The sequence below is a fragment of the Phyllostomus discolor genome, chromosome 3 (genome assembly GCF_004126475.2).
Source record: "Phyllostomus discolor isolate MPI-MPIP mPhyDis1 chromosome 3, mPhyDis1.pri.v3, whole genome shotgun sequence".
Taxonomy (NCBI): domain Eukaryota; kingdom Metazoa; phylum Chordata; class Mammalia; order Chiroptera; family Phyllostomidae; genus Phyllostomus; species Phyllostomus discolor.
Window position 1 is genome coordinate 180,176,931 of NC_040905.2, and position 27,999 is coordinate 180,204,929.

Sequence of the window (27,999 nt, forward strand, 5' to 3'; positions counted from 1 at the left end):
AGACAGATTAACAGGAGGGAAAAAAAACCAACAAATTTAATTACATATGTATGTACAGGGATTCTGTAAGACTGTGGAGCTTTAGGAAAAAGGCAGTTGAGGCTGTGTGTGCCATCTTGAGCAAAGGAGAAAGGGAGGTCATGGTTTCAGACTTCACAGGTGAGGAAGGATATTCACATGGAGATGGAAAAGCAGGTGTTTGATAGTTGTTTTGCTGGACCTCGTTTAACAGTGGGACACAGAGAGGACTTGGATCAAACAGTCCTTGATAGGTTCCTCCCTTATACCACACCTTGTTCATACTGAACTGTAGTTTTCCATGATGATGGCTCCCTTTCTGGAGCAGGTTCCGTATCTAAATCTGTTAAACAGTTGGGGAGGAAATCAAAGGTTCTTCCTGAGTCTTGTTTCTTAAAAATAACCAGCTTAAAATACCATCTCAAAGAGGCATATTTTTGGGTGGCAAATGCTACTTTCCTTCATCAGCATCACTTCTCCTGCACTTTTGGGTCATTATTAGGTGAAATACAGTAGACCCTCCCCGTACCTGTGGCTTCACTTTTCGTGGTTTCAATTCCCAAGGCCAACTGCTGTCTGAAAATATTTATTGAAAAATTTCAGGAATAAGTAATCCGTAAATTTTAAATAGCACACCATTGTAAGCAGCAGGATGAAATCTAGGGTTGTCCTGCTCTGTCCAGCCCAGGACGCACACCGCCCTTCACCAGTGTGTCCGCTGGGCACTGCCCGCCCGTTAGTCACCTCAGTCGCTTCTCAGACCTTGAGGTATCACCGTGTTTGTGTTCAAGTACAAAGTGAAAAGACAAGCACAGTACAGTCAGATATTGTGAAACAAACACTATATTCATATAAACTATCAATTATTTATTTCTGGAATTTGCCATTAAATACTTTGGGAACCCCATGGGTAACTAAAACTGCAAAAAGTGAAACTGTAGCTATGGGGAGATAACTGTATATAAATAATACATGGTTACATTGGAAAATTTTAAAAATGCAGGAAAATATGTGAAAGAGTAAAAACCACCTGAAATCTTACCTCTATGATAACTACATTTTGATGACTGTCACTGCATTTATTTTTCTGTATAAAGATACACACATACATGACTTGCTCTAAATAGGAGGACATTACCAGGCTCTTCTGTGAACTTTTATGGATTGCTTTTTAAATTTAAAAAATTATTTTTACTTTTAAAATTGTTTACCTTTTTTCTGCCCAAAAAGGTACAATCATGACTTTGTTTCAAATTACCTGATATAGATTTAATTAATTTTGTAAAGGCTGCCAAATAGTTTATAATAAGATTGTATTCTAAGGAGTGAGACTGTTGAGGAGGGGGGCATGTGTAGTTTTAATTTTGATAAATATTGCCAGATTGAATTCTAAAAGATTGTAACAATTCATATTTCTCCTAGTAATCGATATATGAGGTTATACTTTTTCCTGCATCCTGAGTAGCAGGTGTTATTATTCTTTTTTATTTTTTCCAATGTGTTGGGTAAGAAGTGATATCTTGTTGTTACTTTAATCACTAATTATTTATTGAACATTTAGATTTTTAAATGAATTGCTTATCTTTGTTTTTCCACATCAAAATTTTCATTTTCTCTGATAGTTTTTGCTTTTTTTTTCCTGTATAACTTGATACCTTTCTTATTTGAAGCAAATAATTCTCCCCAGACCATAGGTTGTCCTGTTCAATCTTTAACCAACTAAACTTTTCTTACAGAGATTTTTACGGCTTTATTCTCTACCTTTACATTTTTAATTCTTCTGAGTTAATTTTCCAGTAAATGTTATGAAGATAGAAATTCAACTTTTTAAAAATTCTCAGTCAAGGACATGTTCATTGGTTTTTAGAGAGAGAGACAGAGACTGAGGCAGAGGCATTGATTGGTTGCCTCCCATACACACCCCGACCAGAGATCCAGCCCGCAGGCTTTTGGTGACCGGGACAGCGCTCCACACAAGTCACCCAGCCAGGGCACATTCTGCATTTTCTATTCAACAGTCCTCCTTCAGCACTTAGATTACACATTGTTACTTTTGCCACCCATTTAGATTTAACTACAGTCCATCTTATTATTTGTGGATTCCGTGTTTGTAAATCTGCCTACACACTAAAATATATTTGTAACCCTCAGATCAGTATTCATTCTGCTCTTTTTCATCTTCATGGACATAAGCAAGTTGCCTAACACTGAGGTTGAGCAAGGCAGCCTTCTCGTTGCCTTCTTGTCTCAGCCCTTATACTATAAATAGCTCTATTAGAGGACTGGTTTTGTGCTTTTCCTTGATTTCATAGTTTAAAATGGCTTGTAAGGGTAGTGATGTGCTGTCCGGTGTACCTTAGCACAAGAAGGCTGTCCTGTGCTTTACAGAGAGAAGATGTGTTAGATAAACTTTGCTCAGGCATGAGTTCGATGCTAATGTATCAACAGTATATATTATTTATGGTATCTGGAAACAAATACACATAAAACAAGACTGTTATGTATTGGTTAGTCACATAAAAATGTGACCAGAGGCTGGCAGAAACAGAACCCTGTATTTTACACTGGCAGCAGTGTTTCAGTATTGTCTAATCTAGTGTCCAGGGCAACTTTACAGAGAAGAATTGTCATGAATACCAAGAATCAATTGTGCATGTAGCAACATTCACTGCGTAGTAAGTAGCTTGTAGATGGCGTTCCACTGTTTTTCAAAATACAGTGTTACATGTAAGGAATCTGCTGCTGATATTTTTTCCTTTGTGGTGATTTGATACTTTCTTCTGGAGGATTATAGAGTTTCTCTTTATTTTAGGAGTTTGGGGAATTCAAGAGGTTGTTGTGTTTTTTTTTAAGATTTTATTTATTTATTTTTAGAGAGGGAAGGGAGGGAGGGAGAGAGCGAGAAACATCAATGTGTGGTTGCTGGGGGTCATGGCCTGCAACCTAGGCATGTACCCTGACTGGGAATCAAACCTGCAACACTTTAGAATTCAAGAGTTTTAACAGAATGTTCAGGTGTGATTTTCAACTACTCCTGTCTGGAACTGAGTTCATTAAAGCTTCAGGTCTTTCAGTCAAATCACTTTTCCTATATTATTATTTAATTACTGCTTTACCTTCATCTTTTTCCTCTCTCTCTTACTTAGAACTCCTCATATACTATATTCTTCTAATCACCATATTCCTGATGACACTTATCTCTTTGTTATATTTGCTGTGGTTTGAGTTCTTCCTCTTGATCTTCAAGACTACTAGTGAGCATCTCTCATGTACTGAATCTTTAGGTTTGAAAATCATAGCTTTCAGATCCAGAAAGTCTTTTTTTTTTTAAGCACTTTATTTTAGTCTATTTCAGTAATTTTCTTACTGTGGAATAAAAGAATAATGGGCCTTCCAGCACCTCTCTTTTGCCACCATCTGTTCCAGGTGTTCTGCCTTTTCTTTTCCTGGCTCCTGGGTGTACTACCATTGTCTGTTGCATGATCACAACTGCTTATCTTTGGGGCTATGGTCAGATTGCTCAGTTATGGCAAACTTTTAGGAGTAGCAAGTTGTCAGCTTCTTCTCAGTGCATCAGAAGAATGCCTTTGCTTCTTGCCATCTCCTTAGGTGCAAAGGCTACTGACCTCCCACCTCGGGGACGGAAAAAGGCTGTCTTCCATCCATTCAGCCCCTGTAGTTCCTCTAGAGCCAGGAAAGGAGCAAATCCTTCCAGACTGCTCAGGAAAGCATTAGTCAAGAAGTAGTCCTCTTAACTAAGGAATGCCACAGGAAAACCACTTTGTGAGGATAGAAGATCAAGTGCCAGAGGGGTATATAGATGGTGGATGATTTTGACTGGCATTTGGAAATGTGGATACGTCTTGGAGAAATTATGATTCTGTATAGTTCTTTGTAATAACTGTAAGGCTATCCATTGTAGGAAATTAATGACATTGGCGTAGGGTCAGAAAAAAGTGGAGCTTTGGAATTTTCCTTCTTTTCCTTGTTAGTCTGATCTTACTCAGTTTAACTTTTAATTGTCCAAATATAAAACTAAAGAAATTGGAAATAATGGACATTTATTGTGTGAACAGCACAGTAATGGTGAAATATTTCTTAACCTAGAGCCACCAGCCTTCAGCTTAGCAATGTATTTGGTTCCATTTTCTCTTTTCACCATCCCTGTTTGTTGGTAACACCTCTGCTTCTTTTTGTAGGCCAAGTAGTTTGACTTTAATGACATGAATGTTGTATTTCAGGTGCTGCCTATATAATAACCACCAGGCTAAGGACTGTATTGACTCCTTTGTTACTCACTGTGTTCGGGTAAGAGCTACAGTTTGGGTCGTTGTGATGGATACTTCAAAAATTGTAGGGTATAATTCCTTCAGTAGCATTAGTTTATGCTGTTTTTTCCTCTCATATTTCTTGTTCATTTTCACTGAATAAAAAGTTTCTTATGCTTGACTCGGTAGTTTCATAATCTAGTATCTTTTTGGCAGGCTGTCAGGTACACAGGCTCCTTTTGATGTCCTCTTACAACACCCTCAGGAACCACAGAAGTGGGTTGTATTATGACTTCCATCTGTGAAAGCATCAGTTCACATTGTTTTATAAATGCACATAAAAACTTCTTGACCTTATAAACAAGGAATACTTGTAATATCCCCAGGCACATATGAATAGGAGGGTGACAGTAAAATTAAAATTATTAATGTAGACAAGATCACAAACTTTTTGAAAATCTCAAGTAATTAGGAAAAAGTGTAAACTTTGTGATGGATTAAATTTATTACAATTCATTCTTATTTAATTATAAGCACTATAAAGACAGCTCTTAAGGGCCTAATTCCAATTACCACACACACACACACACACACACACACACACACACACACAATGAAGATAGCATGGTCTGGTCAAAGGAGAATCAGTAAATGACCAGATCTCATTTTTATAAACTAACATTGTATCATTATCAGGCAGATCACTTTACTTTTCTATAAATTTTCCAATCTTTAAAAAGTGAGATATTAATATCACCTCCATCAAATGAGATAGTATCTGTCAAAGTATACAGTGTTAAAAACAGTATTATACTCGAATGTTCTGATTCATACTTCTTAAATCAGAGCATTCTATTGTACATGTCTATTGTCTGTTTAATGAAATGTTACAGTATTTTATATGGGAATACTATATAGATCAGGAGTAGAAGAACCTTCAAGTTCATAGGTATTAGCCATTACTGATGCCTTAGAATTACTAGACATTTTGGTATGCATAAAACAGCACAGAAATGTCAGCCTTGAACATTGACTTTTGGCTTGAAATAAGCAGAAAAGAAACTGTCCTCTTGAGATTGTGGATGGTATCTGAAGATTGAAGGAGGATATTTTTGTCATGAAAACAAATTTCATAACCACTTCTAACTTAATAAATTCTGGTATTGAGCTCTTTAAAGAGAAATCCCTATGAAAAAAATATGCATAGGCATGATTCTTACATACACAGTATTTTTTTTCTCTTTAAACCAGATTTTGGAAACTTTGAATGTTTATTTTCTATAGTATCAGGAAATTTCATATTGATGGTTAACAAACTTTATTTGCATTGCAGCCATTCTGCAGTCTTATTCAGATCCATGGGCATAACAGGGCTCGTCAGAGAGACAAGCTGGGTCATATTCTTGAGGAATTTGCCACCTTGCAGGATGAGGTAAGAGCCAACAAGTGTCCCGCCTTCTAAAACTAAGCAGTTCATATGCCTTGACCAGATTTTTAAAAACAATTCTTTGGAACAATATTTTGACTATTTAATTTTTCAGAATGGTGAATTACCTTTTTTACTTACAGTGTAACAGTTTCATATACCAAAGTAAGAGTTTACAAAAAAGAAACAACAGTAATCCAAACTGAGAAACATCTTAAATTATTTCTTTGATAATCATGATAAATTATAAAATATGTGTACATTTATAATTATATAGTAAGTTTATATTAATATAAAAATGTATTAGAAATTAACCTTAAATTTGTGAGCAGCGGCAATATTGATAATATAACTAAAGACCTGAAGGTCAATTATTTTTATTTTTGTCCTGTAAATTGGGTGTCTTTTCAGTTTTAAGGACTGTTTAGCTAAATATTATCCATTGTGAAGTGAAAGTTGGGGTATAAACTTAACCAAACTGCTTTTGTAAGTATTTGTTCTTTCAGTGGCAAGATTCATACTTTCTGCTCATGCTATTTATTTTAAATTCTCTCATTACCTAACAAAGTAAATGTTATGTTTTATTCTGATAGGCAGAGAAGGTTGATGCGGCACTTCACACTATGCTGTTGAAACAGGAACCCCAAAGGCAACATTTGGCCTGTTTAGGCACCTGGGTCCTTTACCATAACCTTAGAATTATGATACAGTATCTTTTAAGTGGCTTTGAATTGGAACTCTACAGCATGCACGAGTACTACTACATATATTGGTAAGGGAACACTTTCAGTTAAAATTGGTAGTGGGTGGGATAGAAAAGATCTGAGAGAGCATTTGTAGAGTATAATTTCATGGTACTTCTTTAATTTAGTGTATTTTAACTTTAGTTGTGGGACTATTGGAAGACCTTTTACCTATTTATAGGTAGAAAAATAAACATACATTTTGCCCTAACTTCAGTGATGCCAGGTACTAGTATCACTGAATACACTGGGTTGGCCAAAATGTCCACTTGGTTTTTACTGTAAAATGAAAGACATTTTCATTTTCACCAATAACTTTATTGATTTTCTTATTTTGAATATGTCAGCTATCTGATCCACATGGTATGATGTTGACTGTTCTCAATTAATGTCTCGATTTGATTACAATCAACTTCAGCTGGCCTACCTGACTATGGAGCATTGTCCAGTGAGAGAAATCCAGTACAAAACTTCACAAGCCACTTTTGACACATTCAGTCAGCCACAGCACCTCCATACACCACACAAATCTCTTCTTGCATTTCAGTTGCATTTTTACCTTTCTTGAAATAAAGCACTATATGCCAAAAATGTTGCAGTTTTCTTCCATCTTCAGTATTAAAATGGCTACACAAAAATTCGCCAATTTTAAGTTTTTTTGAAATGCATGCTAATATGACAGCTGTCACAGTGTTTCAAATGAAGCTAAAGACATCTAAGTGCTACTGTAGCCATCTTACAGAAAAAAATAAACGAACATTTTGGCTAACCCAATACTTAACTGAATTAAAATTAAAAATTTGAACCAGATTTCTTCTGAGAAGAAACCAAGGCTAAGATTATCATGGGAGCGTAATTATTGCAAACTGTGGCCCTGAGGATTTGTTTTGGGAGGTTTGAAGATGTTGGTAAGAGAGGATCCTGAGTATATAGTTCTTTGCTTTTACTTAGAAATGAGATGAAGAAACCTAGGAAGAACATGCTTGAGAATATTTTAGGCCTGGAAAAGCCATGATAGAAAGAAAATAAAGAAAATTGTGAGCTAATGAATTCAGTCATCTTGAATCTTTTTCTTAGCCTGGCAAAATATGGTGGTAACTTTAAAATAGTAATAACCTTTTACTCCCCATCACAAACAACTAAGTTCCATATATTAGCTCTTAATATAGTTCACTTTTTTAAACTCATTTAAGTTATTTATATTAGTAATAAAGATAGTATATACTTCCTGGAGTCACTGCTGTGAAAGAATAAAAGTAATTCTCTTCCACATCATTGGCATGGTTTTGTCATTCTGGCTGCTGGGGTTCTTTGACAGAGACTCTTGGCTGTGCAGATTGAATTTGAGCATCAACTATAGCAATATGAGGAAAATATTATTTGGTGTATTCTCCAACATTTCAATAGATAACAGCTCTTACCAACAGGTCTTGATACAGATATTTGGGGTACATTTTGTTAACTCATAGTAGACAAAGAAGACAGTTTATAGGGAAATTGCTGAAGTTCTTTGGGGTTTGAGGCAGCTGATTGGGAGATTTTGTGCTCTTGATTTGGATTTATTTGCTTTCTTTTGTAATTAACAGGAAAATACAATATTTGCATTAATGAGGTGAAAGGTGCTGTGATACAGTAAAACTAACAATGGGATTTATTTGATTTGCATATATGTGCATCATTATCAATAAATCTTTTGTGAAATTGTAAAGTGTGTGTCGTAGGAAACAAATTTTTCCATATTGTATGGCAACACAGATGGCTACAAGAAAGGGGAAGTTAACCACTTGTAATGCTCATATAAGTTCTAACCTATCAATTAACTAATTGGATAATCTATTGTTTAAAGACTTTATAGCATTATGAAAAATAATCTGTTAGCACCAATACATGTGTTGATAAAGCTATCTCACATAGACATCTACTGTTAACTAACATTTTTTATCCTGTAAGGTACCTCTCTGAGTTCCTTTATGCATGGTTGATGTCGACATTAAGTCGTGCCGATGGCTCTCAGATGGCAGAGGAAAGGATAATGGAAGAGCAACAGAAGGGCCGTAGCAGTAAAAAGACAAAGAAAAAGAAGAAAGGTGCCGTGGATTATTTTTAAACCTAAGAAATGAATAAACATTGGAGATACTTTAAATTCTACAAATAAGTAGATGGGAGTGCTACTTGTCCCTTGTAATAGGTGAATTAGTCATAATAATTTAATTCTCATCTTGTCTTTGGAAAGTATAAGGTGGAAACTGAGTCCCAGTATTAGTGACACAAGCCTTTTTGGTTCCTTTCCTTGTTTTTCCTTTACTTCTTTGCAAGTCCATGTGTCAGAGGACCTTAGGGCAAGATAGGCCACAGGAAGCCTGCAAGCAAGATAGGTTAAGGAACAAGACAGCAGGAGACCTTTGATCTTTTGACAGAAGGGTGATTCCATAGTGCCTGGGCACACTACCCAAGGACGCGGAGGGGAAAGTAATGTTTCAGAGGGACTGCCTTACTGGTCACGTACAGAAGGGTTACAAATATTGCTGCAATTGTTACAAAATATTACTCTTATTTCCTTAGGATTTCAGCAGTTTGGGTAGACTGTTCGTGGGTTTCTTATATAGAAAACTCGTGAACAATTGTTCTCGGGTTTTCCATATAAGTCTCTGACCTGTGTATGGTGCCAGGTGGGAACTGGAAATATCAGGGGGATCACTTTGTAAAGTATATGATTGTCTAACTGCTACGCTACACACCTGAAACTAATACAAAATAATTCTGAATGTAAACTGTAATTGAAAAAAAGAAGTGGCTTCTATCACAACCATTTGGGATTAAACATACCAGATTGCTTATAGAAAAAAAAAATGTTCTCTCTTTGTGATGAATTCAGGAGCTAAAATTACTTAATACTAGAATGTCAGGGTGTTAGCCATTTGGGAACGTGATTTTTGTTTAGCCTGTCAGTATTGTTTGTAGTGGGCCATAAAATAACACGTAGCCTGCAGGAAAAAAACTGTTTGAAAGTTTAATAAACAAGGTGGAAGATTTTCAAAAATTAGATTTTCTCCTGCAGTAATGCAAGAGGAAGGGTTAATGAGTATAGGTGATTTTCTAATTACAGTTCGCCCTTTGAGCCGAGAAATCACAATGAGCCAGGCCTATCAGAACATGTGTGCTGGAATGTTTAAGGTAAGTTGTTAAAAAAGTTTTTTGCTTTTCAACTATATCGGTATTACATAGTTTAATTAAAATTTTTTTCTTGGTTCTAATTTCACCCGTTTTTATTAAATTTTATTGAAATTAGCTTTTGTCCAAGTCTAGTTGTTTTTATTAAAATTGTTTACCAGATATTTGAACCCATGTTGTGTGCCAGATGTCGTGTATTAAGCACATTTGCAGGAGACCACACCGAATCAGACATGACCCTTTTCTGAAGTGCCTAATTTTTGGGAATGTAGTGGGAAAGGGGTGGGCTCCACAATGTGTGGCTTAAACAAAAGCAGGCGTTTTCAAGGAGGTGTAGTATAGTAAGTACTGAGTCTTCACTTGTACTGAGCAATTCGGGACATGATTTAAAGTAACTTACACTAAAATACATAGAACATGGACTCCTGTTTGAAGAACAGGACCTATTCTTATCTTACAAAAATTTATATGCTACTTGTTTCTTCAGAAGCTTTTACTTGAAAGGTTCAAAGCTTTTATAAAGCATGAAATATTGAAAAAAAATGTGCGCCTGGTGTAATTTCACAGGGAAAAGTAGTAACATAAACACAAGACCTTGAAAACGTTTTATATAAAAGATGGCACATAACATAAAAGTGAATACTGAAGTCAGTTTTTCTCCCCATTTCTGATTTCTGAGCTTTAAGTTGTTTTAGCTCTCTGTAAACACCTGTTTTCTATTCTGAATTAATGAGAGTGTTCACTTTTTCATATTGGTATCCTTTTTTCTTTTTTTCTTCTTTAGACCATGGTAGCATTTGACATGGATGGCAAAGTACGAAAACCCAAGTTTGAACTCGATAGTGAACAAGTGCGGTATGAGCACAGATTTGCTCCGTTCAACAGTGTGATGACCCCACCCCCAGTACACTATCTGCAGTTCAAGGTGAACTTGCTCACTAAAGTAAAATGCTTAGTCTTAGACCTTCTTACGGATGTTTGTGCCTAGCCCTTTTGTTAAAATAGTCAAATCAGTCTGTTGTTGAACCAATAGGACAAGGTGATAAAATACCAATTTAAATAGTGTGAAAATTACTTGGCTTTTTTCTGTTGTATTTACCACATTATTTAAGTATGAGAATAACATGAGGTAGTATGTGATGGTTGAGAATTTATTACTACGTAGGAAAAAACAGGTATGGCTGAATGTTTCCTTCGGTGTGCACTTATTAATGGATAGTCATTGTAGAATTAATTTAAAAGGATACTTTTAAGTTGTTCATATTAAACATGTTTTGAATGATAGTATCACCCCCTTCTTAGGAGATGTCTGACCTCAATAAATACAGCCCTCCTCCTCAGTCTCCAGATCTGTATGTGGCAGCTAGTAAGCACTTCCAGCAAGCGAAAATGATACTGGAAAACATCCCCAACCCAGATCATGAGGTAAGAGTGCAGTCACAGTAATTCTAGGGGAGAAGGTTGGTGGGAAGTACATGTCTTAACTACTGGATGGCAGTTTGATTATAAAAATGAACTTTATAGAATTAATCAATGAAGCCTGCTGTGTTTCTGCCGAGAATTTCAGATGGCTTTGCTAACCTGACCTTGTCAGACTTAAAATTATTTGATGAGAGAGGTGATGTAAATACCTCCTATGGATAAATTTAGAAATCAATGCAAGGAGAAATTAAAACTTAGAACCTTGGGCCCTGGCTGAGTTGTGAAGTTGGTTAGAGCATCAACCTGATATGCCAACGTTTCAGGTTCAGTCTCTGGTCAGGGCACATGCAAGAAAACCACCAATGAACGTGTAGGAACAACAAATCACTCTCTTTCTCTCAAATCAATTAAAAAAAAAAAAGACTTAGAACCATGAAGAATAGAAATAAGATCCAGATTGATCCATAGCTTAAAAATGCTAATATTTAAAATATCTTATTCTGTAGCTTACTATATTCAAATATAAATCTTAAATCTGAAAAATGATCTAGTCATTTATCACAGGAAGTAAAAACCACCTTATCCACTTGACCTTTTAAAATAAAGGGCTACTGTTTGGTGACTTTATTTGGCGATACCTCTGTGTAGAGTTTAGAACTTACAAATATTAAGTTTCAGGCTTCCATTATTTTCACATTTGCTGTGTAGTAAATTTTATTGAAATGCATTATTCTATAGTTACTAATAGAAATATATTCATATTTTTAAATTGCCTTTAATAAAATATTAACACTTGATATTGTACAAAGTTCCTATTAGTATCTATAAAGACACTTTGACTGAATTTTATGTTTTGATAATTTAATGTTGTTCATTGTTTAGGTCAATAGAATTTTAAAGGTCGCCAAACCCAACTTTGTGGTTATGAAGCTATTGGCGGGAGGACACAAAAAGGAGTCTAAGGCAAGTACACTGTGGGGAAAATAAATGGTGGGCCTCAGTTTTTGTGAAACTTCACTTTTTCAAAAAGATGTACAAGTATTCTTATAAGAGTTAAGCACTCAAAAATTATCTTAGAAGAGGTTTTAACTTAAAATTTCAAAAGTCTGCCCTTTCGTTCCTCTCCTTCCCCATGTAAATTACCTGATGACTCATGGTGAAAAAAGAAAATGTATATGAATACACTTATGGAAGAGGTACTTAAAAAGTCACCTGCTTTTAGAAAAGTGAATGCTTCAATAAGTTATTTTTAATGGCTCAGGATATGGAAGATTCCATAAGCTTTCTTGGTAGTGTTTTATCCCAGTGCTGTATAAACATTCAACACCGGTTCTGCATCTGTCAGGAGCCGACCGCTGAGGCCGTTTTGGTGCCATCTGTTACACGTGCCTGTGTTTACTCCCAGTGTTGCAGTCTCACCGCCTGCCCTTCTTTACCAGTGACACGCATCTCATCGTTCAGTAATTTGAGTCCATTTTCCTTCGTTAACTCCTCTAAGATAGAAAACAGGTCAGCTTGTTTTCTGGTGGTCTTCGCAAACCTGGAAATACGCTAATTATTTTTTTTCCTCCAGGTTGGTTTTTGTCATTTAACCAGCTTTTTAAAAAATCTATGTTGTGCTGCTGCCTCATCCTTAGAAATACAAGATACTGTAAGATAGAAGTAATCTTTGTTGTTTACTGTCTGATCATTTTTTAGATAACATTGACTTTCTGATTTTCTTTATAGGTTCCTCCCGAATTTGATTTCTCTGCTCATAAATATTTTCCCGTTGTGAAGCTTGTTTGAGATTGAAAGGTGACCATAAAGGGGTAAAGTCTACTTTCAGATTCTACTCTTGGCGGATCCATCCATCAGTCTTACCACCTAATATGAAGTGAAATGGATTTCTTGGATAACAACCCATTATAAAGAATTCTTTTAATTTGACAGCCTTATATGACATGAATGAAAACTGCTGTTTTAAAGTGGTTTATTATGTCCATGGGTAACACTGCTCTGGTTGAATGCATTGAGGAACCTTGTATGGTTTTATTACAGATTTAATCATAAATCATTTTTTATGAATGGTTGAGAATAGTGTTTGTAAAGGTTAATAAATTTCTTGACAAAAATGTATTACTGGAGATGAAAACAATAGCACTTTGTTAATACATGTTAAGAACTGAAGGTGTTTACTCTTTAACATTTGAGTAATTCAAACAAATTATCCAAAAGATGTTTCAAATCAAAGGATTTATTAAACACTTATATGGGATCTTAGCAAAATACATTTCAGAGGGATTTTAGGAGGGACTTCTAAGCTATCTATATAGGAAGGCTAAATTACATGAGGATTGTGATTTTATGTGTCATGATATCTTAAATTATATACCTGTAAGAATGTAGATGCTTTTTAAATACATCTTTAACATTTACTTGGGTACTTTTAAAAGGTTTAAAATTTAGACCAAGCCCCTGAAAAGTACTTAGAAAAAAAAGTAACCAAATTACAACTAGTGCTATCTTCCAAGTGTGTAAGCTTGAGAAAGGAACTTCATCAATCTAGAAATTGCTCGTGCAATTAATGGAATGTGAATTTTTGAAATATGTAACACACATCCTGATGGCATTGAGCTATCCTGGGGCAAACTGAATAGAGAAGGTAACAACAAAAAACCACGGCTCTAGGGAAGTGGGCTGACTACTTTTTTCAGCAGGAGCAACACCTGACGGTGAGAACCCAGGGCTGCTAGAAGTGCAGAGGAATTTGGAGGCGGCACGTTGGAGTCTGGTGCCTTGCCTTAAACAGTTTGCTTCAGGTGATGAATTTGGTTGATTTGATATTTGCAAAGCAATCCAAGCAGAAGTTGCTATATCAAATACCTCCAAATCTTAAGGAGAGTAGGGAAACCAGAACCAGTTGCTTTTGCCATAAGGAGTCATAAAATAAAACTTGAGATGACTATTTTTGTCATCCTACAAGCTGCCAGAGGTATTTTAAAATTCTGCTTTTGAAGACTTGAAATGACCTGGCTGAGACACTCAACCAGTTCACCTAGGCATTCATTTACACTGTAAGATTTTCTAGTCCTCTGCTAATAATGCCTTCCATTCCTTACATTTAAAAAGGATGTAGCTCAGGCTGGGTGGCTCAGTTAGTTGGAAAATCATCCCATGAACCAAAAGGTTGTGGGTTCAATCCCTGGTTGGGGTGCATATGGGAGGCAACTAATCAATGTTTCTGTCTCCCTTCCTCTCTAAAATCAAACATAGGTCAGGATTAATTTTTTTTTTTAAAGAAGGTACATCAGCTTTTGGAAGGTCATGTAAAGTTATTCAACAACTCTGAACTTCTAAACTCCTGCAAAATTATAGATATACAGTATCTGTAACTTTCTGTCTATAATTCAAACATTAAGCCATGCTTAAAGGAAGGCGTGGTACTTTGTTTTGATCACAGATATGTCACCTGTAGACTTCTAGAATAATTTTTGAATGAGCCCATCTCAAAAAACTAGAACAAGATTGTCCTTTGTGGCGGGGAGGGGGGACTGGCAGTTGTAGGATGCTGGTTGAGGTCACAAAATTACTCTTAAATGATACTCAGGTGTTAAATGTTAATAATGTGGCAGCTTTTTTGGAGAGTTAAAAGTTGGGTGACTGCTTAAATACGAACATAAGATAAAGGCAGATATGGTCCATCACCCCTTAATGGACATTCCATTACTGTCATTTCACAACAGCTTTCAGAGAGACACATTAGTAAAAAGCAAGGAACTCTTTCACAAAGACTCTGGCTTACCTCTTACCGCTAAGTGGGTTTTCATCTGAATGTCTTTGTGTTTAACATTCATTTGAAAGACATTTGTTCGTCTAAATCTGTTTATGAAGGTTCCTAAAGGCAAACCTCAGTTACATGGAAAATTAGGTTATCTAGGACATCTCTAATCGATCACAATCATTTATTTGGCTCAAGAGTCAAGTATTTACCAAGCACCCATTGTAGAACTGGAATCTCTAAGCATCTAAGTTGTATAAGCAGAACTTGCTGTGTCACTCAACTCAGGACAAGGTAGCACTTTATTCCAAGGAGTAAGAATAAAGAACAAGCACTTGTCTCAACTGGTTAGGGTCTTGGTTATAAAACTCATTATCTGAAGGTCTGTATAATTTGAAGATGAGACTATTCAAAGTCATTTAACTTGCCCAGAGATACACACCATTCAGCGTATACATAACCAGAATTTTACAAACCAGATTTAAAGAACAGTAGCTTAGTACACTTTAAAAAGTGTTGCTCTCAGAGCTAAGAAATAGCCTACAAATACACAAACATTTAAACACAAAATGAAAATAAACTTTCCCCAACTTTCTGACACTAATGAACATTTGCAGCGTCTAAGCTGACATGAGGGGGCAGGGGGAATTAATATAACCCAATTAATGGAACCTCTGTTTTAAATTTGTATTTTTGCTAAAATTAGTTTCAAAGACATGTTAGAAGTTGTTCGGTGTCCTATAAAATATCATTTATAAATAATAATCTTTTTTCATTGTTCTATTACTCCAATTATATTTTTGCCTGAAAGATTATTAGACTAATTCCCACTGGACCATAAAGGATGCTGAATTCTCTTCACCATTCCAGGTTCTGCTGTGGATGGATAACCAGCTCTCAGCCAATTAAAACAGTCATGCTAGTTATCAGTCTAGTTATTTAACATCAACATAATAGTTTATTTCTCAAACTTCATCACACAAAAGTACATACATTAAGTATGTGCCGTGATTAGATTACTTAGGAAATCTAATCCAAGGTTGCTTAGGGAGTCTCCACTTGCAGTCCTACCTGCAGGAGAAAAGATAAAATGACTTTTCACTCCTGTGCAAACACCATCTGAGACGAGACAGTGGGAATTAAAGAGTTTGCCTGTTAAAATTGAAATAGCTGCTGATTTAATTTTGGGTAACACTAAAGAGACCAAGGTCAGAGGTAAACTATCTACTTGATGCTTATTGCACAGATTTTTGTTTTTTAAACAGCTGTGATACTTCTAAATTGTTGCTTCAGAATAGGTGTCTGCGATCCCAGAGGAGCCAGCGGCAACAAAGCAGGCGGGGGGGGGGGGGGGGGGGGGGGGGCTCCCAGTACACACCTGCCGCAGGAGCGGCCCTCGGACATGCCTCTGGGAACGCAGGCGAAGTCGTCAGGTGACAGGGGTTATTTATATTTACGTTCCATCTCCACAATTTAAAAGCTGCTTCCTTAGGGATCAAATGGGATGAAGGGAAAACTGAAAACAGTTTTAAAAGCTGAACTAACAGAGAATTTCATTTCTCCGCAACTCTGCACACTGATTAAACAAGAGATGAACAGAAGCTTTATTTGAGAAAGCAAGAGAGCGTATCATCCCTAAGGCTGAGAGGGGTGTCGGGCAAGGACTTAGATAAAAATCTTACAAAGCTACTTTTACACTTCTTCAGTGGCCTTTTCTGGGTGAAAAGGTTTAATCTTAGTGAGGTGGTAAAAGGATATTACACATGAAGAACATTCAAGGTAGAGCTCTTAACCTGAACGCAAAGCACAGCCTGCCTTCAGGGACTGTCGGGGGCACAGCACGTCCACACAGGCGTGCGGCCAGTTGGGCTCCTGACTTCTCGGGCCGCTTCCTCTCTGGAAACAAGGGAGTCCTGCCACGTGACCTGCAGAGACTGGATCTCAGCTCCTGCAACCCCAAACACATGGCAGTAAGCACCACCGCCCACTTACCCTTTGTTCAGAGGGCCCAATGAAAGTCGTTAGTTGCGGCTTTGCCCGCCATTCACAAGAGGCAAAAACCTATTTACCTGAAACATAAGGACCAATACAAGCCAAATCTAATATCACTATTATCGATGTAAATTATTAGTCATTTTCAAGTATTAACTTTTGATTTTTAAGTCCGTTTTCATAGTTAAAAGCTAACTGTATAAACTGTGACAAAAACACTATTGACATTTGTCTTGCCTTTCTAAACTAGTACATACCCTTCAACATCAACTTGCTCCTCTTTCCCTCCAGCGGAGTCGGCAGTCTGTCCACAACAAACCCGCCCTGCAGTGCCGGGCTGCCTCACCGCTCTGCAGCAGGCACTGGGGGCACCTTTGCTCTGGCCCCCGCTGTGTCCAAAGTCTAATCCACTTGGCCTTTTGTGGTACTATGGACTGAATTACAGAAGATTTTGCTTTGCCTACACATATTAGTTAAGTATAGATCACGAGTTTTCAAATTACAACCCACTTAACATTAATATGAGGGCTATTATACAAGTAGTCTTCAAAAATTCTCCCACAAAACACCTGGGTATTCAAACTACTGTAGGTGGTGTTCGTGTTACCAGTCAGTGCTCCAGGCCACTGAGTACAGGAACCAGAAATGGACAGGCGAGAGCACAAACCAGGAACCCAGTGCTGATGGAGAACAGAAGTGACAGGCTGGTACCGTCCCTCGCCCTGGCATTTGGAGAAGAGAAGGACTCGGAAGGAACTGAGAAAAAGGAGTTTCTAAGTGCAGCAGATCACTCCTTTGCACCAGAAGGTGGACTCTTCCTACAGACTTGCTTTTATTTTAAACAGTTAAATTCTAGAAGCACTGTCCATGTACTTGGAGAACTTGTGTTCTATTTTTGGCATTGATCTTCTCATGAAATACCTATCAGCCAACACATTTTAACATCTTTAATAGGGATGCTTCAAAAGTAACCCCCCAAAAAACATCTAAAAAACAATCTCACTTTCCTACATAAAGTACATGCTAAAATTCCATAATAATCATCTTCAGATGTATATTTTACTTAGTACATTTCACAGTATTCAGTCCCTCGTGAAGATTCTGTGGTTATCGCTGTTCAATCCCGACACGAAGTATGTGATTCCAGTTTGATTCAGAGTACGTGATTCCTCTTTTCATGCTGATCAAGTAAATTTACTGTCTCTTTTCTGACTTTCAGCATTAAGAACTAAAAAGGAAAAAGAAAGGTAATATTCTAATTAAACATTTTGAGAAACCAGTCCAGGCAGATCCCATTTGACCTAAGTACGTAGGAACCGTCATAAAGGAGACCATCTCATGACCACATTACAATGGGGAATCCCATTCCTACCAAGGACAGGATCACAAACAAGACCACGTGTATGGCCAGCAAGGTGCCATGAAACAAAGCTAAAACATCTGAAAATGCCATATTGTTTCAAATCGTGAAATAATACCCCACATCCCATAAAATGGATAACAACATTACTCTCAAAGTTGTTGCTATCACAGTCCTCACACGCCTGTACCTCCCCCTGTTCGGGCCCCTCCACCAGGAAGCACACTGCCCCCTACGAGGCATGGGCAGCTCTGGGCAGCTCCCGTTTCCCAAAGCTCTCCCTTCACAGAGCTGAAGGTGACTGTGGCTCCCCCCACCCTTACTCCATCCTTGGACACACAGACAACAGAAAAGTCATGTCACAAAGAAGACCTAAAGCCAACATAATATTTACAATTACTATACATTAGATTTCTAGTGATGTTATTAATTAACTGACTGCTTTAAATTACTCTCTCATAAAGTTGGAGCTAATGCCTCTCCTGTCCCCAGTGCAAGTGGGGCCTTAAACTACTCCAGTGGTAATCTTAAAATGATGTTGATGACATTTCTTCAATTTGAAAGTCTCTTAAAGGAGCTGACAGAGCATTCGTCCTGACTTGCTTCCTCCCTCACTTTTTTTAAAGCCTTGCACAAAGCCAAATCCTTCAGACAACCAGGCTGTAGGAGATGAAAGCACAAGCCGTCACTGCAAAGCCAAACGTGTAGGACGACACTGGGCTCACGTAAAAGTGGCAGCCAGCTCTGAGACAGTGACTACATCGGAAAACATGCTACTCAAGAGCTCAGGCACTACACAAATGAGGACAAAAATTTTTGAAATCTGTGTGTGACAAAATACACCATAGGCAAAATCAAGACAAACTAGGAGGAGAAATTTGCATCTTAACATCACAGGTAAGGAACAATCTCTCTAGCACATACAGCACTCAAAAACAAAATTAAAACACCAAGAATCTGACAGAAAATATAAAAATGTTAAAGGAAACCCTAAGTTCACAGCAATACTAAAACAAACCGGTATGTGTGAGTGTGTAAGTGTGTGCTGAGGGCGGGGGTCCTTAGAGAATGACAGCTAATATACGTGAAGGTGACAGAATCAGACAAGGGTTTTCAGTGGATGGCAAAGCTGTGCCATGGCAAAGTCCCCCATAGGGGGTGTGGTTTGCAGGGTGACGAAGTCATCAACATGCCTTACGACACACATGGAAGTCAGAGTGGACCCTAATGTTCTCATTGCAAGGAAACAGACTTTTGTATCCCTGTGAGATGATGGGTGGTAACTAAACTTACTGTGGTGATCATTTCACGATGTGTCAAATCATTACCCTATATATCCTGAAGTTACCCAGGGCTGTATATCAATCTCAATAAAAACAGAGAAAGTGCATTCCACCCTAGATGATGTATTACATGGGAAAGTGGACCCGTGCAAGGGGGAGACCTGGTGGGCAGCCCCTAGCCAAGCCATCAACTGCCATCGCCCGCCTCCTGGCGTGAAGCAAGACGGACACACTGCAGCTGCAAAAATGTCCGTCCTGAATCCAATCTCAACAAAAGAGACAAATCCAGAGTCAGATACATCCACTGGCCTGGACTCTTCCAAAATGCAAAATCATAGTCATACAAAGTGTTAATACAAAAAGCTGCCTGGAGCTCCGTGCATATTTATTAGGACATTTTGATTGGTACTACAGAGTGATCACGTGGTGACCCGGCCATTTTGTTGGAAAATCCCTAAATGTCACTGAAGACAAATCCTCCAACTGACCCCCTCTGCTGTCCCAGAGTCAAAGGCTTCTGAAGAAAAGAAAGCCTTCACATGATGATCACTTACCACATTACTGTTGGGATTCCTTGCAGAGTCACTCCAAAAGTGGAGGGCCACAAAGTGAATCACTACAACTGCACCGAGGAGGAGGTGACCCCACCCCCACCGCCACAGTTATTACCATTTACGTTTCTGTCATTCCCTGCAAGGGCCGCCTGCTTGTCTGTCTCCGATTCGGCCTCATTTTCGTCCATGTTGTAGTCATCATCTCCTCCCATTTTTGACTGGTTTCTCCCTGTAAAGTCAGTGCAGACACACAAAACATGAACTACATCATTTCTCTCTTGATGCCACAGAAACACCAGAGCCCAGACACTGGCGTTACCCCAGTCGTGGCTGCACTCAGATCTTTCTGCTGCATCTCAGGAACTGGCAGGACTCGTGCGTTGGCTGCTAGTACAGAGCACGTGTAGGAGTTCTCTGCTTATGTGTGTCCACTTCAACTTGGAGTCCACAGAAAACGGGATAACTAGCTAGCTGAACCCAAATCCCAGTTTTTTTAAAGACACAACTTGAGGTTAGAAGAAGACAGCACTGTTTTTGGAAACAACAGGTTTCTAGTTAATAACGGTATCTCCTTAGCACAGCTCACTGCTCCAAAAGAAGGAAACGGAGCGGCTGCTGTGAGCCAAAGGACACGCTTTTCCATCATACCCACGGAGTCAGGTCACCCGTCACTGCGGTCATCCCCGGAGAGACCGGCGACCAGAAAAGGACAAAATACATTCAACAGACAGAGTCACAGGGTTGGATGTAAACACGTCATATTTGTACATAATATAAATAAAATCTTTTAAAAAAGATTTTATTTATTTATTTTTAGAGAGGGAAGGGAGGGGGAGAGAGAGAGAGAGACATCAATGTGCGGTTGCTGGGGGTTATGGCCTGCAACCCAGACATGTACCCTGGCTGGGAATCGAACCTGGGACACTTTGGTTCCCAGCCCGTGCTCAATCCACTGAGCTATGCCAGCCAGGGCCCAAAATCTTTTTTTTAAAGCACGCTGGAAAAGTCAGCTCTAGTTATATTTCTCTGCACTTACTGCCTGAAGCGGAAACAAAGCTAGGCCTGTGTGTCTTGCAGCTTTACTCTGCAAAGCAGATCACCGCAACTGTGCCCAGAACACGGTGCAGCCTCACGCCCTGCAGCACTGCAGCCCTGCTGGCTGGCACACCGTGTGACCAGCTGCTGAGTGGTATGACAGCAGTCTGCCACCGAATCAGCCACCTGAGGGTTTTTTTTTCCAATATCTTTTTTCATAATTTTTTTTTATCATCACCTGAGGACATTTTATTTTCATTGCTTTTGAGAGAGAGGAAAGGAGAGAGAGAAACATCAACTGGTTGCCTCTTGTGCATGCCCAGACCAGGAATCATACAAGTCAGGACTGGGGATCACACATGCCTGTGCCCAGGATCAACCTGCAGCCTAGGTATGTGCCCTGACCGGGAGTTGAACCTGCAACCTTCCAGTTGCGGGATGATACTCCAACCAACTGAGCCACAATGGCCAGGGCTCAATTCTTGAACTGAGAAAGCATTCTTCAGAAAGAGAAACTTGAGGGAAAATTAGATTTAAATGGAATCAGGATAACTTCTGCAAACAGGCACATTCTCCCACTTCTGTTACTTGGCCATTCCCAGAGCACAGGTGTCTTCTACTTAAGTGTCCCTGGCTCCGCTGGGATTGAAATTTTTCACATCTTTAAGAAACTGAAATACATCCCAGAATATTGTTGATCTGTTTCCCACACTTTAAAAAAGAGAAAAGTCAACCAAACCAGAAAGGTGGGATTCACATGTCCCTTTTCTGCAAATGATTTCCTACCTAACTTCCTCCATGCCTCCCCCCTTTTTCCCTCTTCTTCCCTCCCTCCTCTTATCAATACTAAGCACCCATCGAGGTCTTCACCTGAAACGCCCCCTCACTCCCTGTGAATATTATTTCTGAAAACTCTTAAGTGCCAGAAAGCACACTACTCTTCCCTCCTGCCTCCTACGTGATCACGGTTACCAAATAAACAGGATAAATTTCCTGGAAACCCTTCCCACGTCAGTAAGAAGTCTGGGAAAGCAGTCAGCGGGCGGTGCCTCTCACCCACCTTCTTCGCCAGCTCCCTGCTCCTCCTCCTGCCCGTCCCGGATGACGAGCTGGTCCCGCTCAGGCTCCTCTGCCTCCTGGTTTTCCTGGCTCAACAGCAGGGTGGTTGGCACCTGCGAGGTTGGGCCAAGGTCTCCAGCGTGTCCCATGGCTCCTCCTCCTGCACGTCCGTCTTCTTCCACGGCCTGCTCTTGGTGCGGCTCCCGGGGCAGCCCCAGGCTGTCCCTCCGCAGCACCTCCTCACTGCGGACCTCAATGTCATTGGTCTCCTCTACAGAGAACATTGTTAGCTGTGACCTCACTGGCACTTCACTTCATGTCAGCAAAACCCCTCACGCCACCCACCTCCCAGAGCCCTCCCAAGGACTGTGGCCAGGTGGGCTGTGGACAGCTGGGGCGGCTGGGCCCTTTGTTTAATGACCTCAGCAGAAGACTCCAGTCCTCTCTAGGCCCCCGGCTCATCTTCAGAGCCACGGGGAAGCAAAAAGTGGTTTAAGAAAAAAAAAATCTAGACCAAGTTATTGTGACTCCAGTGACAACCTACAAGTGGAGGAAGGTGTACTGCTGAGGTCATCTGATCGTCGTATGTTCGAGACAAGTGCTTGGGAGCCGCTGACAGGTGTGCAGGACTCAGCCACCTCCCCTTGATCCCACGGTCCCCCCACCGTCCTGAATAAAGGCACAGCCTAAACCCTTCTTCACCCAGCTACCACAGAGCAAGGTGCGCACTTGAGAGGACGAGACCAGCAGGACAGAGAGAGAGCCAGTTCCAAGTGCCCAGAGACACACCAGCCACCCGCAGCCCCGTCTCGAGCGCACTGCCTGCCTCCAGCAGCAGTCTCTCCGCCTCGGAGTGTGGGTTTGTGTTCGCAGTGGAGGGTTTAAACGGCCACTAGGTTTTTTTACTCGAATGGGGCTCCGAGGAGGGTTCAAACATGTGATGACCAAGCCTCACCTTTCTCACCCTTTCTCCTCACATCCAAAGCCGCCTCCGAACTGGGGGCTGGTGTCTGGGGCTTGCTGTTACTGGGCACGTTTCCTTTCCCTTGTGGCCCCTCTGCCTGGGACAGGCCTGCTTCCTGCGACCGGGGCTGAGGCTCACTGGATGCGTGGGGCTGCAACAGGAGCACAGGGAGGTCAGGGCAGGGGCTCCGTGACCGGAAGCCTTAGAATGACCCCGAGCAACGCAAGGGACCACCACGTCCTTCTGACAAATAAGGACACCGAAACCCTGAGAAACGCCAGCATCTACCCCGACTGTGCCCCTCCCTGGCAGGAGTCAGAAGATCTGAGGGCGAGTCGAGACCTCCCAGACAGAACAAACGTCGACAGAACACTCCACCCAACAGCAGCGAAATACGCATCCTCCTGCAGAGCACACCGAGCGTTCTCCATGGCGGACAGGTGCTAGGCCACAAAACGCCTCAACAGAGTTTAAATGACTGAAATCGTATAAAATGTTGTCTAGTACAGTGGAATGAAGTGATTCATCATAGAAGAATGAAATCTGAAGAATTCACAAATATGTGAAAATTAGGCAACACATTCTTAAATAACCAATTGGTCGGAAAAAAATCACCAGGCCAATCAGAAAGTACCTGAGAAAAACTGGAACAAAAAAACAACATACCAAACTCACAGGAGGCCACTAAAGCAGTGCTCAGAGAAAACTGTGCAGGCTTCCATTAAAAAAAAAGAAAGATTTCAAATTAACAATGTGATCTCTCACTTTAAGAGACTGGCAAAACAAGAGCAAACTAATCCTAACTCAAGGAAGGACATCATAAAGGTTAGAAAGGGTATTAATAAAATAAGGAATAAAACCATAGAGAAAATCAATAAAACCAGGTTAGTTCTTTGAAAACATGAACAAAATTGACAAATCTCTAGCCAGATTAACTGGGAAAGAAAAGAGAATAGACTCAGCCCTGGCTGGTGTGGCTCAGTGGATTGAGCACCAGCTTGTGAACCAAAGGGTTGCAGGTTCGATCCCCGGTTGGCACACATGCCTGGGTTGTGGGCCAGGTCCCCAGTAGGGGGTGCTCAAGAGGCAGCCACACATTGGTGTTCCTTTCCCTCTATTTCTCCGTCCATTCCCCTCTCTCTAAAAATAAATAAATAAAATCTTTGAAAAAAAGAGAATAGACTCAAATTGCTAAAAATAAAAAATGGAATGGGGTAACACTACTAACCATACACAAATAAAAAAGTATTATTTTTAAGGGAATACTAAGAACAACTGTTTGTCAACAAGACTGATAACTTAGGTGAAATAGACACATTCCTAGAAAGACACAAACTACCAAAACTGACTCAAGAAATAGAAAATCCAAGTAGACTTATAATGAGATTGAGTTAGTAAATTAAAAATTATCCTCTGCCCCCTCAAAAAAAAAGCCCAGGCCTAAATAGCTTCACTATGAATTCTACCAAACATTTAAAGAAGAATCAATCCTAAATCTTCACAAACTCTTCCAAAAAACATAAGAAGGAAGAATATACCCCAAATCATTTTATGAGCCCAGTATTGTCCTGATACCAAAGCCAGACAAAAGCACTACACACACACAAAAAACCATAGACCAATATCCTTTATACAGACACCAAAATCATCAACAAAATATTAGCAAATCAAATCCAGCAACACAAAAAAGAATTATACACCAACTGGGATTTATCTCAGGAAAACAAGGTTAGTTTAACATCTAAAAATTAATTAATGTAATATCATATCAATAAGGATCGAGGACAAAAAACACATGATCATCTCAGTAGATACAGAAAGGTGTCTGACAAAATTCGACACCTCTTATCGACAAAAAAAAAAAAACAAACCAACCAACAAATTCAGAGGGGAATTTTCTTAACTTGATGAAGTGTATCTGTGAAAAACATACGGCTAACATCAAACTTAATGGTAGAAGGCAATGCTTCTTCCGTCTATGATCAAGAACAGGACAAGGACACCTGCTCTCCCCGCTTCTACTTGACATTGTACTGGAGGGCCCAGCCGGGGCGATTAGGCACGAAAGAGAAAAGGCATACAGATCGGAAAGAAAGATGTAAAAGTGCCTCTACCTCTATTTTTATATGATATAATCTTGTCTAGAAAGAAAATCCTAAGGAATCACACACACACACACTAGAATAAACAAGTTCAGCAAGTCTGCAAGATACAAGATCAATGTAAAAATAAATTGCATTTCTATATACTAGGAATAGATAATTTGAAAATGAAATTTAAAAACAATTTTATTTATAATAGCATAAAACATTTAGAAATAAATTGAATGAAAGAACTGAGACTTCTGAAAAATATAAGACACTGAGATTTTTAAAGGACTTAAATGATTAGAAAGACATCCCACATTCATACATCAGAAGACTTAACGTTGCTAAAATGGCAATACCCTCCAAACTGATCTACAGTTTCAATGTAATCTCTCAAAATCGACAGTGATACTAAAATGCATATTGAAAGTCAATGGATGCAGAATAGCCAAAACAATCTTGGAAAAGAAGGAAGTTGGAGGAATTGCTCTTCGTGATTCCAGAGCTCATGATAAAGCTACAGGAACTAAGACTGTGAGGTGCTGAGATGAGGAGAGACAACAGGACAAAAGTGAGCGTCCAGAAATACACCCTCCTGTTCACAGCAAACTGATTTTCGACGGGGTGCCGAGACACTCTGTGTGGGAAAGAAGAGGGTTTTTCCCCAACAAACGACGCTGAGACAACTGGATGTGCAATGCAAAAGAATGAAGTGGGACCCTGCCCTCACAGCATGTAAAAATATTAAATGCACTCAACATGGATTGTAGGAGTAAATGTAAGAACTAAGTGTGAAGAACTATAAAACTCTAAGAAGAAAATACAGGAGTAAATAAATCTTCATGACCTTGGATTTGGCAAAGTATTTTTAAATAAGACATCGAAGAATAAGCCATACAAGAAATAAACATGACTTCATCAAAATTAAAACTTTTTGCTTCAATGAACACCAACAAGGGAGTGAAACAACAACTCACAGAATGGGAAAAAATATTTGCAAATCATATATCCAATAGCTTTATCTATATATGACTATATAAAGAACTCTTACAACTCAATAAAAAATAACTGTTTAAAAATGGACAAAGGCTCTGAACAGACATTCCTCTGAAGAGGGTACACAAAGGGCCAGTACGCACATGAGAAGGATGCTCAGTCGCATTAGTTATCAGGAAAACGCAAACCCAGACCACAGCGAGGTGCCACTCCACACCGCCTAGGACGGCTATAATGTAGAAGATGGTGATCACAAGAGCTGACAAGGACACGGAGAAGCCGGGACCCTCATAAACTGCCGGTGAGAGTGTAAAATGGGGTGACTACATCCCAAAAACAGTCTGGCAGTTTCTCGATACCCGAAACAGTTCCCATGACCCAGCAATTCCACTCCTGGGCATATATACCTGAGAAAGATGAAAACAGGGCCACACAAAAACATGTACCTGAATGTTCACAGCAACCCTATTCACATCAGAAACTGGAAATAACCCAAATAACTATCAACTGACAGACGAATACAGAAAATGATAGCCATATGGTGGAATATTATTCAACCATAAAAAATAAAGCTACCACCCGGATGACCCCTGAATGTATTAGGCTAAGTGAAAGACATCAGACAAAAAAGGTCGTGTATTGTGTGATGTCACCGATATGAAATGTCCAGAGTAAGCAACTCTACAGCGACGAGAAGGCTGCCTAGGGCTCGGGGGCTCAGGCACATGAGAGGTAAGCTAACGAGTATGGGGTGTCTTTGGGGATAGTGAAAGTCTAAAATTGATAGTGATCATGGTTTTGCAAGTTTGTGAATATACTAAAAAACAATAAATGACATGTACATATAGTACATGGGTGAATTATATGGTATTTAAATATATCTCAATAAAGCTGCTATATCTTAAAACAAAAATGAAGATCTCCAGAAGCAATCTCCTGGACTGTGCATCACACAGGACACAGCCTGAGGCATGGGCTCCGACGGGCACCCCCCACCGGCCAGGAGGTGTGACCCTGGCTGTAGCATTTAACCATCTCCATGGGCCCCGGCACCCTCAGCTCGGGGAAAACAACAGCGACTCTCTCCCCGGGTGGCTGTGAGCCCTCAGTGCAGTCACCCTGGCACAGCGCACAGCCCGGAGCACACACGCATGGGGCCTGGGACCAGAGGCAGCCCACCCCTTCACGTCCCGGCACCCCGGGACCAGCCTGTGTGCCTCAGGGACGCAAACCCGCTAGCGAGAGCACAGGACAGAGCAAACAGGACGGCAGATGCCTTCTGGAACTCCTTGGCAGAAAAACCCAGAATTACCTGCTGGCTCTGTTCCCTTTTTCCATTCGGGTCTCTGGAAGCCACAGCTTCGTTCCCCTTTTTGGTGACTTCTTCTATCTGCTCCTCACACTGCTCCTTCAGCTCTTTCATCTGATTGATGCACTGGCTCCTTTGGTGAAAGAAGGAAAGGACAAATATCTGCAGGTGTGCCTGCACACCGTGTGTCCCTGCCGTGACTGGGAAACCCACTTCCACGAGGGGCACAGCTCATCCTTCTCCTGCCGGGCAGCAGCTTTATCTAAAGGCACTATGGAAGGCGGGGCAACTTGTGTTTTTGACTAGTAAAGGACAAGAAAACTGTAGTTGATTGAAACTTACTAAGAATACATTACCTTGTTCTAAAGCAGGTAAACTTTACTGGTTAGAAAAAAAAACATTTTTAAAAATGTAATCTGTGGCATAATTAGAAAAAAAAAATTCAGTCTTTGTTTCCAGGTACTGGCACAGAGCTCCTAATACCCTTGGAATTTCCTGAGTAATGGGAGTGGCTTCTGTTATTCCTGATTAGCCCCTGCAGACCCCACCTGA

At 39.7% G+C, this 27,999-nt stretch overlaps 2 protein-coding genes across 3 annotated transcripts in view; one reads left to right on the forward strand and one right to left on the reverse strand.

The window, feature by feature from the left end:
* The window catches only part of NAA35 (N-alpha-acetyltransferase 35, NatC auxiliary subunit), a 58,359-nt gene extending 42,913 nt beyond the window's left edge, over nt 1–15,446 (forward strand). For both annotated transcript variants that reach the window (XM_028508071.2, XM_036021800.1), the window contains exons 15-23: nt 4,260–4,326; nt 5,620–5,718; nt 6,306–6,484; nt 8,406–8,542; nt 9,562–9,629; nt 10,411–10,551; nt 10,929–11,051; nt 11,931–12,011; nt 12,777–15,446. In XM_028508071.2, coding sequence (XP_028363872.1) covers nt 4,260–4,326; nt 5,620–5,718; nt 6,306–6,484; nt 8,406–8,542; nt 9,562–9,629; nt 10,411–10,551; nt 10,929–11,051; nt 11,931–12,011; nt 12,777–12,836 — 955 coding nt within the window. In that variant the 3' untranslated portion in view covers nt 12,837–15,446. The remainder of the gene's footprint in view (nt 1–4,259; nt 4,327–5,619; nt 5,719–6,305; nt 6,485–8,405; nt 8,543–9,561; nt 9,630–10,410; nt 10,552–10,928; nt 11,052–11,930; nt 12,012–12,776) is intronic.
* Nucleotides 15,093–27,999, reverse strand: part of GOLM1 (golgi membrane protein 1) — a 53,051-nt gene continuing 40,144 nt past the window's right edge. The window contains exons 6-10 of the mRNA XM_028508079.2: nt 27,451–27,580; nt 23,047–23,206; nt 22,093–22,362; nt 20,113–20,226; nt 15,093–18,028 (exon numbers count right to left, since the gene is read on the reverse strand). Coding sequence (XP_028363880.1) covers nt 17,985–18,028; nt 20,113–20,226; nt 22,093–22,362; nt 23,047–23,206; nt 27,451–27,580 — 718 coding nt within the window. The 3' untranslated portion in view covers nt 15,093–17,984. The remainder of the gene's footprint in view (nt 18,029–20,112; nt 20,227–22,092; nt 22,363–23,046; nt 23,207–27,450; nt 27,581–27,999) is intronic.